General features: G+C 33.6%; 1 protein-coding gene across 3 annotated transcripts; it reads right to left on the minus strand.

Annotated features, from left to right (window-relative positions):
- Positions 1 to 2: 2 nt before the first annotated feature.
- LOC113084484 (cyclic nucleotide-gated cation channel beta-3-like) lies at positions 3 to 9,457 on the minus strand. Of its 3 annotated transcripts, none has more exons than XM_026254847.1 (18): positions 9,339 to 9,457; positions 8,336 to 8,390; positions 7,946 to 8,072; positions 6,423 to 6,583; positions 5,927 to 6,274; positions 5,623 to 5,831; positions 5,417 to 5,467; positions 5,249 to 5,335; positions 5,055 to 5,119; positions 4,479 to 4,601; positions 3,361 to 3,502; positions 2,259 to 2,418; positions 2,081 to 2,178; positions 1,923 to 2,006; positions 1,735 to 1,853; positions 1,506 to 1,658; positions 939 to 1,098; positions 3 to 286 (listed from the first exon to the last, which is right to left on the minus strand). In XM_026254847.1, the coding sequence occupies exons 1-18, from the start codon at positions 9,414 to 9,416 to the stop codon at positions 266 to 268; spliced, it is 2,241 nt and encodes a 746-aa protein (XP_026110632.1). In that variant the 5' UTR covers positions 9,417 to 9,457; the 3' UTR covers positions 3 to 265. The 3 variants fall into 3 exon arrangements, with proteins under 3 accessions (XP_026110632.1, XP_026110633.1, XP_026110634.1); XM_026254848.1 differs by lacking the exon at positions 3,361 to 3,502 and adding an exon at positions 4,103 to 4,244; XM_026254849.1 differs by lacking the exons at positions 7,946 to 8,072; positions 8,336 to 8,390; positions 9,339 to 9,457 and adding an exon at positions 6,866 to 6,959.
- Positions 9,458 to 10,527: the final 1,070 nt, after the last annotated feature.

A 10,527-nucleotide genomic window follows, 5' to 3' on the forward strand; every position in this document is an offset into this window, starting at 1 on the left:
GCAATTACAAAATGTCTTTTATTTAAGTCTCAAAAAAGTGCAAAATAGACCTAAAACATACTGTTTAGGAAAGAACTGAAACAAATTTAAATCAAACAATCCTTGTATTACAAACAGCAATACCAATCACTAATTGGCAAGTACTGCAGTTAGCAGGGAAAGAAGCTTGTTTATTAATAATAAAAAAATACATTTAAAATGCATAGGTTATTCTAAAAGGAATGAAATCCTTACAGAGAAATATTTAATGTATTTCATGAGATTATTAATGTTCGGAAGCAGCAGTCTAGAAAAGAAAAACAGAAATAAAAATGTATTCTTTGAACCATCTTTTTTTGTTATTGTATTGTATTATACATCAAAAGGTCAATGTTTTATTAAATATACAGTAACATTAAAGCATTTGGGGTCAGTAAGTTTAAAAAAAAATTTTTTTTGAAAAGAAATCTCTTGTACAGTAAAAGTAAAGTGCAATATTATGAAATATTATTTTTCATATTTTAATTTCACTGTCTGTTTTATTTATTTTCAGCTGTAATTCATTCTTTAAATGCAAAGCTGAATTTTCAGCATCATTACTCGAGTCTTCAGTGTCTTCAGAAATCATTTTAATATGCTGATTTGCTACACAAGAAACCTTTGTTATTATTATCGTCAATGTTTAAAATAGTTGTGCTGCTTAATATCATGGAGGAAACCATGCCACAATTTTAATATTCAATGTTAAATCAAATGTGAACAGCATTTGTTGGAAATAGAAATATTTTGCAACAATATAAAGGTTTTCACTGCCACTTTTGATATTTGTTTTCTAAAAAAAAAAAAAAAAAAAAAAAAAAAGCATTCATTCTTTTAAAAAACAATAACAAAAAAAAATGTGCAGGCCCCAAAATTTTTAATGGTACTGCATATTTTAATATATAATAGAATTCCTCTACCTTAAGTCTGTCCATAAAGCCTTTTTTGGTGAACGCTCCTCCTGCAAAGGCACGCAAAAGTTTGGGAGTGGGAGGTTTTTGTCCGAACATAGCCAGTCCTTTCTTTTTTTCCTCTTCGCCTTTAGCAGCAGGAGCTGGACCCTTGGCTTTCAGCAGTTTCCTGTGAAACGGTGTTAACCAGTATTTTCCAGATTTAACTATTTCAAGACCACTTTTACAGTTAGTGATGATTCAAACAAATCAGTGAATCGGTTAGTGAACAATTCAGTTCGTTAAAACAAAACACTTTCTTAATCCATAGTTTTGCTGCCTTATTCAATAAAATTGCAAAATTTGCTTCAAAAGCTAGTATATAAAGTAAATATTAGGACTTACGGCAAGTGTATTTTCCTACCCCATTAGAATTTTTTTTTTTTAAGCATAAAATCTAACAGAGTTCTTAATGCCTTCCCAAGTTTTGTGATATTGAGACAATTTATTGGCAAACAAAAATTATTTATTTTTTCACTGTGTGGGGCATCTATCTATATGAATGTCTGACTGAAAGGATCATGTGACATAACTCACCGTCCCTTCCTGGCCAGCACTTTCTGAGACTCTGGGTAGTGAATTAGGATGTCATTGAGGTCTTTCTTATCCAGTACGAAGAGGTTGGCGAACCCATGTGCCGCTACATTAGCGGTTCTTCTATTTCCTCCATTGGCTGAAGACTGTAGCAAACTGGAGTCGATTATAAACACATGAGTTCATTCACGACGTGTAGTTCTAGAGGCAGATTCTCATTTCAAAAGCTCACCTGATCTCTCCGAACACACAGCCTGCTTTCAGAGTCACAAACACAATCTTATTGTCCGGTCCACCGATGACCTGCACCTCTCCAGCCTTAATGATGTACATTTCTTTCCCAATGTCACCCTGCAGAGAAACAGGAGAGTGAAGACTTGATGTGCTTGGAGTCTATAAATAAAAGGCAGTATAACTCACCTTCTTGCACACAAAGTCTCCAGGCAAATACACAATGGATTTTAGCCTCAATAACATATCCACAAGCATCTGGTTGTCACAACCCTGTGAGAAAAAACACAGAGACATCAAGAACCTGAACATGTCACAATCTATTTCCTTCCTTAAATCAAGCCCACCTTAAAGAGGTCGATCTTTTGGAAAGTAGCAAGGTTGATGTCCACAGCGATGGCTGTTCTCATCACCAGAGGCATCTGTTCCAGAAGCTCAGACTCATCTGAAGAGAAGCCAAACCTTAATTGACAGGACCCTGCTATTCATTACTAGTCATTATTTACATGTAAATACAAATTTTACCCAGCATGCCCTGGGAGTCCCAGGTGTAGTTGTACCAGGTGCGCACTCTGGTTTGAACCAGCTTTGGGATGCGGTTTGTCACCATGTACGCCACACAACCATCCATAGATGCACGGAAGTACGTCTGACCGGCCGTAGCTGCTCCAATGACATCTCTCATCTGTAAAACCAAAGATTTACATCTATATATCTGATCTGGATGCACTATTATGATGATTCTGGCTGATACTGGTAATATTTTCAATATAAAGTCAATAAATGATAAACAGCCAATATTAAAATTCTGTACTTTTTAAATTACATAAAAAAAAAAAAAATGCTAAAAGTAACACAAAGTTATAATGTAAATCATGAAAATGTATTTTGAGATTTATTAAAGATTCCATAGTAAGTTTATTGTTACTTTTATTTATTAATTTGTTCATTTATTTAACCTTTATTAAAATTCTGGACAATTTTGATAAATCAATCATATTTTCATGTCGTGGCCATAACTGATAAATGGCCAAAACTAAAATTGTATAATATTTTCCCTAAATAAATTTAAAATATAACACTAAAAACCATTTAAAATGACCATTTAAATTATATACAACAAATCAATGTAGGCTTAATTATATTATAATGTACAGCATGAAAAATGGCTATTTATTATGGGACTTATTAAAGATTACATTTAACAGTGTTATAATATTACGTTTTTGTTGTTGTTGTTGCACCAAAATTGCAATTATGCAAAATTATTGATAAACCAATAATTATTTTTATGTTATAGCTGATAACTGACAAAGGGCCGATATTACAGTTTTTTTTAAAACATTGATTAAAAGATTAACTTTAAACTAGTTTGACATGACAGCAAAGGTAATTGAAATGTAAAAAGAGCATAAATGAGCCTACACAATGAATAAATAAATGAAAAAAAATCCTAAGTCACATTCTGTGAGTGTCTTGTGATTCAGGCATCTTCTTCGTGGAGCATCTATCTCTACACAAACTCTCTGACACCTACAAATGATCTAGGTATAATCTTTAACATCTAGTAAAGAAGTGACTAGGGGGAGGAGCTCATGATGTTTATTTACATCATCACATCATGTACCTGTCCAATCAAACTTGAGAAGACAAAGACACCAACAAAAAAGTTTGCTAACTGAAAGGTGATTTCAAAGACTGTGTGAGGCTCAGGCAGACCACCGATGTTGATCAGAGTCCGCACGGCAAAATAGTAACTGCGCAAGTACCTGGGAAAGACAAAGAGATGGTACAATTCTGTATGTAAGGAATCAAAACATCTTTTAGTCAAATCCGAGTCTTTATTAAAGATTTAATCACATGTGACCATTGACCACAAAACCAGTCATAAGGGTCAATTGTTTTTAAACTAGGATTCATAAATAAGCTTTCCATTGATGTATGGTTTGTTAGGATATGACTATATTTGGCTGAGATACAACTAAATATTGAGAAAAACCAAATGATTTGTTCAAATGAAGTTCTTAGCAACATGTATTACTGATAAAAAATTAAGTTTTGGAACAATTTCATGGAACACAATCTTTACTTAATATCCTAATCATTTCTGTCATAAAAGAAACTGTGATAATTTTGACCCCTACAATGTGTTGTTGGCTATTGTTACAAACATACCTGTGCGACGACTGGTTTTTGTGGACCAGGGTGACATATTACAGTGTCAAAACAGCCGACATCGAAGCACATCGCAAAGCCATGGCCAAGCAAGAAAGCCAAGTGAAAAAAATCAAAACGGAACCAAAAAAAACCACCAAGCGCTTCAGGAGCATAAGCTTTAGAGACAAAAGCTTTGGAGACAAAACGTCTACCTGGCCGAGAATGATGGACAAAAATAGAGCACCAAAAAAATAGTTGGTCATCTGAAAGATCTGACCGAACATGGTCTCAGGAAAAGGAAGTTCTGCGATCATCAGGAGGGATTTCTCTGCATAGAAGAAACACCTCAGGTAGCTATGAGAATATGAAAGAAATAAAAAAAATCCCAAAACTTGCAATTACTGCAAACAAATTTAGCTTTTTCTGTTGTTGTTAAACTTGAACTGTGAATGAAAGAGGGGAAAAAAATTACATTACAAATTACATGAGCATTACTGTTTTGTGCTTCCAATGGTGCAGAAGTTATATACTTTAGCTTTACAAAACTAATCAATAAAGTGAATCTGAACGGTAGATGGAATTACATACGCGCTGCCTTCTCCGCTGTACACCCATTTGGTTTTGCCGATCCCCTGGTAGTCAGAGGCCACGTAGTAAAGACACGCGTTGAGATGGAGAATAAACATCAGGTATCCAATAGTGCGAATTACTCTTCAAAAAAACAAAGGAGAATTCTGTCACAATGATTTATAACAGTAGTTCTCAAGCAAGGCTTCGGGGCCACGAAACAACAAAAAAATTAAATCTCGAGCCAAATTCAGAATGAAAATGTTTTCAATTCTTACATTCTTGATTTCATTGAGGTAGCAAACAGAATTTGTATTTAAACATGAAGAATTACAGTGCAATCAAGCTCAAATAAATGTCTTAATTTATGTTTAGCATTATAAAAAATCACTTTTTGGACCATATAGGAAGAACACTTTGATTTTTCAGAATATTCAAATTTTCCTCAAAGTCTTCCAAATGAAGCCAAACAGCTTTCTAATTCCTGAGAGGTTCAAACTTATGAACTGAAAGGCTGTCTATTCATAAATTCAGATTTTTCCCAATTCTCCGATAGAACTAGTCAGCCAGATCCACTCTTAAGTTTTGGTTACTTACCTCCAGATGTACGCTTTGGTCATGATACCTTCAAGACGGTCACTAAACTCAAAAAATGCTTCAGACTTTAGGAGAAAACATAAAGAAAACAAGGTTAAGGCAAATAAAAAAATATAATCAGCTCATGAATGATTATGCATCTCATAGCCAATCGAATCCTGCCAAAACACAGGTGATTACAGAAACCGCATTACCTTCATCAAACGATTGAGCCTGAAGACAGACTTGAATCCAAACGGGAAATATAACAGGTCTGAAGGCAGGACGGATATTACATCATTCTGAAAGGACAGGACATATATTTTGTGGCTTTCTATTGGGGGATAAAATGCTATGTGGAAGATGAAAGTCAACTGAAATACCTGAAACCTTGACGATTCGCGATATTTCTTTTTAATCACAACTCTGTCATACTGAAATAAAATTATAAAAAATATTAGAGGTATTCATTAGTAGTATTAGAATTTAATAATAGAACTTACAGTAGAAGTCTATGGAGCAAGACGGTGTTATATAAAAAAACATGAAACAAAATTATCAATCAACTTTGTAAAAAAAAATGTCTTACAATGATGTCTCCCCCTTTACAGAACTGCAGTCGTGGCTGGAAAACGATCATGTCGATGACATAAATGATGTCAGCAATGATGTCCAAGGTAAACCACAATGGGACGGCCGCTGGGTCATGATATGGGAAGGCCATACGGACCGGTATGAACCACAGGTTATAGTTGAAGGCAATGGTTACCAAGCTTAGCCAAGCAATATACCTGCGGTCTGGTGAAAATCACAAAAACAGAGCAGACGAAAGCATAGAAACGTGGTAATTTTATATCTGTATATTCAGATGTTGGCATATTTTGAAATGTAACCTGTGAAAGGATCGATGGAGGTGCCCAGTCTTTTGTCCATTCTGTCCTCGAAGGGCTTCAGCAGGAAATCTACACAGGTGCACTTCATTTTTGGGCAGATGGACTTCTGCTCTTTGTCTGCCTTGTCATCTTTCTTCTCCTCCTTCTTTTCCTCTTTCTTTTCCCCAGGCTTGTCTGCTTTTTTCTTTTCCTCCTCCTCTTTCTTCTTCTTTTCTTCCTCTTTCTTTTTTCTCTCTGCCTCCTCTTTTTTTTTCTTCTCTGCCTCCTCTTTCCTTTTCTTGTCCTCTTCTTCTTTTCGTTTCCTCTCCTCCACCAACTTCACGTAGTCATCCTTTCTCAGGACAGGTGCTGAAACAAACACAAAATACCTGTTAAGACAATCCTTGTTGTCTTGGTATGTGGTAATGTCCTATTATATTTGCATATTATTTTTTAAAAAAGTGCTGTATTGCAGGTATATCATTGATTGCAGAAGCATGGATTGACTTGTACTCACTGACAGGAGGACTGCGCTCTGGAGAGGATGCATAGGGGTCAATGATCTTTTCTTTAAACTGGTCTGTCCGTTGCCGGTAATGCTGAACAATCTCAATGAGTTGAGCATCAAAATGCTTGCTTATCACAATGGGCCGGGACTCCGGGCAAGGGGCCTCCTCTCTATAACAATCCAACAGATAATAACACAAGGTGACATCAATATTTTTAACAAATATAGTAATATATCACTTAATATACAGACATTGATATCCTTAACTTCCAGAAACTTTAAATAAATGCTCTTCTAATAAACAAAAACCATGGTTTACCTATAGTAACCATGTTTTGGTTTTATTTGTAGTAACACAAAATGAGTTTACAGTAACACACTACTGACGTCTGGCAAAAATATTGTTGAAGGATTAAAAGTAGAAATATACAGCTTGTGTTTTTGTAACATACCTTATATTTATTCCTTGATATAACATAAATGTTATTTAAACTGTAAAGTTGTCTAAATCGTTCTTTGTTATGGGACTACTGTACTAGGCGAATGAACTTCCGGTTGATAAATATCCTTGCGTGCATAATCACACAAGCTAGTTTTAAACTGGATCACAGCTAGTTTAATTTTACTACTTACAATGTTCATGGTTTTTTTTTGAAAAATATGTTCGTATTAATATTCGTCATTCATAGTGTGTTATTTAACCCGTAAAGCAGTTTAAATAATTTTTAGTGGGTACTTTTTCGTTGCTCCTTGTAGGCAATTAATTGAATCCGTGTAAACACGACTTCAGCTTGTTCATATACAAATTTGAGTTGAAATCCTACTTGTTATCATTGGTTTAACTTTTTTGACGCTAAACTACTTGCGCAAGACCTGAAACTGTCGATCTGAATTGTGCTTTTACATGCTGACCTCTGCTGGTCATGCAGGGTTATTACAAGTGTAAGTGAAGACCAAGTGCCTTTTGTTTTGAACGTTAATGTTATTAATGTAAAACTTTATAATATAATATATATTATACTGGAGCAGAATTTTATTTTATTTTATTTATTAATTATAATAAATGAATAAATGCTGCTCCAGTGAATGTGAATATATTTTATGGATCATATCCATCATAAAACTACTCTGGCATTTTTCCACTGTTGGTGTCGGTTTTTGTTTTCTAAACTTAAGTAGCTCCAGGGATCTTCTTATATCAAATGCACTGTAAATCTTGTAATCTGCTCTCAGATCCTGGTCTCGTAATCTTCCAGGTCTCAGCTACACAGTCTTCGATCTGATGTACAGTTTGTGAACTGATGACTTACATGCTGTTCTCACTTACTGTGAGTCCTTTCCAAGACAATAAGAGTCTAGTTCATTATAACCATGATTAATTAAAGCTTATTAAACACATTCAGGACATCAAGACTTTCTCCTGGCACTTGTAGCACATACAAGTGTTTAAAATAAACATGAATTCAAACTCAACTCTATTTATTCTCTTGGCGTAATATTTAAATAACTTCTGACTATGCAACATGATTTACCCTTCAGCAGGTGGCTGGCCGTTGGCCGGGTTTGCAGGTTTCTCCTCTGGTTTGGGGGCCGGTTCTGGTTTTGAGGCCGGTGCTGCTGGTTCTGGAGCTGGTGCTGGAGTCGGTTCTGGGGCTGGGGCTGAGGAGAAAATAGTTCATTTTTCTTTACGATTCCCAAATGAAGGAAGATTTGGGTCACAGACGGAGGACTGACCCCTGAAGCAGCTTACAGACCATCACATGCTACTGAACCCATAACAAACACACTACTGCAAGAAACCTGTGACAGACTGTAAGAATTATTTCAAATGCCTCTCATCTGGAAAATATCTTCTGCAGGTGCTTACACAAAGAATGATGAGATCATTTAGTGGATAATTACAATGATAATAGATGACTTACCAGGGCCTTCATCATCTTTCTTGTCTTCATTTTCCTTGTCTGCAGGTTTTTCTTCCTGCCGGGTGCAGAGATTAATCATTATCCCAGAGCGCTTTTGCAGTTATAAAAACATTCTCATAAATGACGCATGATGGCTTCTATTATTTATAGATTGTTGAGCTAAATTGTCTATTTGAAATTACTCAAACATTTAGCTAATTTTAAGATAAAAACTAACAAAAATGTTATGGTACCATAAAATGAATTCATATATATACAATATTATATATATATATATATTTTATATATATATAAACAATAAATTATATGAACTATTTAACATTTTTTTGTACTAAATCTTCAATTTTGCATTTTAATGACCTTTTTTACTAACCTTTTACTGTAAAACATCTTAAAATCTGCTATATCTGCCAAAGCAACATTTTCATTTAGTTTAAATGTACTATGTAAAACTAATGTAAAATAACTAAATCTAGAACTGAAATAAAAGTCTATAAACACTATAAAGATATATTTTTAAAAACAATTATAACAAAAATTACCAAATTATTTAAAATTAAAACGAAAACGGAAAAATACTAATTCAAAATATTAAATGAAACTATAGTTTATATGTTTGTAATAGTATGTCAATGATAAACTGATTAAAAAACATATGCTTTAAAAATAATAAATGCTCTGTATAATTTATTATATTATTAAATAATTCATAAAACTATATACACATTACAGATGCTACATATACAAAGCATTTATTAAATTTAAATAAATAAATAAATGTATTAATAATATATTGCATTTATTAATATAATAAATAGTATAAAGCATTTATTATTACTATTATTATAGTATTATTATATTATTTTATCTAAATTTTCAATTCCATATTTAAAATGGTAGCTAAAATGTTTACTGCATTTTAGCAAAACATTTTTAATTTGTTACATTTGCTTAAGATAAAAATCAGCAGAAATAAAGTGCATTATGAGTTGCTTGTACCTACCTTTGCAGGAGCCGGCGCAGGGGCTGTGGTGGGACCAACAGTTGGACCCCCGATGATCTTCTTCAGCTTGCTGAACATGGCTTAGTGGCAGGCAATGCCTGTTGTGTTTATCCTTCTTGTGTGACCACAGCTCCAGTCCTGCTAATGTTGCTGCTTGATGCAATTAGCACTTTTAGACCACTAATACCCATCTGCAGCAGACCTCAGAAGTGAGTTCAGGCCACAATTCATCACTGTGTCTGTCAACTGCAGAGTGAGTTCAAAACTTGCCTACAGCCATATATATATATACACATATATATATATATATATATATATATATATATATATATATATATATATATATATATATATATATATATATATATATATATATATATATATATATATTAGTATTTAATTGTAGTTAGAAAGTGTGATGTGTCACCAACTAAACAAAAGCAGTCAAAGTTTCTGGTCAGTGTAAACCATAAATATATAAAGTTTGATTCACATTATGTTTGTGTAGTGTTCACAGCATTTCTAAATCTCCATACAGTTCAAAGAATATCAGTAAATAGTCATTGAGCTTTGAGCAGATTTCTCTGGTGGACCTGCGAGCTGTTCTGCTGGATTAGTTCGGCTGGTATGGAGCGGTGGACCACTTACTTAATTAAACCTTATAAGCTTTTAGTTCAGCTGAGGGGATTTACTGTTGTGGTTGCAGGGAACAGACGAGGCTAACAAGAAGAAGAAAAGATGTCTTTGATCTTACAGGCCTTCCATCTCTTTATTCTACACATATTCCTTTTTAAAAATTCAGAATGGAGCCATTTTAATTTCATATTTTTGTTTCAGTGGTTAAACTGGGTCAAGAATAGATTAGATTTTTATCTTTTATTATTTAAGGATATGCTCATGAGTTGCAAGTAATTTTTTAATGAGCAAATTAATATTCATATACTATTAGGTTAGTTGTTAATTTTTTGAGTTAGCTTTTATTAGTAATATATTCGATAATTTTAGATTACATTTGAGTCATTTTGTGTGCTTTAACAATTTGATGTGTTTTTGCCATTTTTAGTTTTGTGTTATTTTTGTGCCTTTTTAAATAGGTTTTTTATATGCAGGTTTGTTTTATTTCAAGGCAACATTTCAAATTTTTCATTCGAATCGTTCAAAAACAATGATTGGTTTAGGAACCAAACAA

The sequence above is a fragment of the Carassius auratus genome, unplaced genomic scaffold (genome assembly GCF_003368295.1).
Source record: "Carassius auratus strain Wakin unplaced genomic scaffold, ASM336829v1 scaf_tig00040135, whole genome shotgun sequence".
NCBI lineage: Eukaryota > Metazoa > Chordata > Actinopteri > Cypriniformes > Cyprinidae > Carassius > Carassius auratus.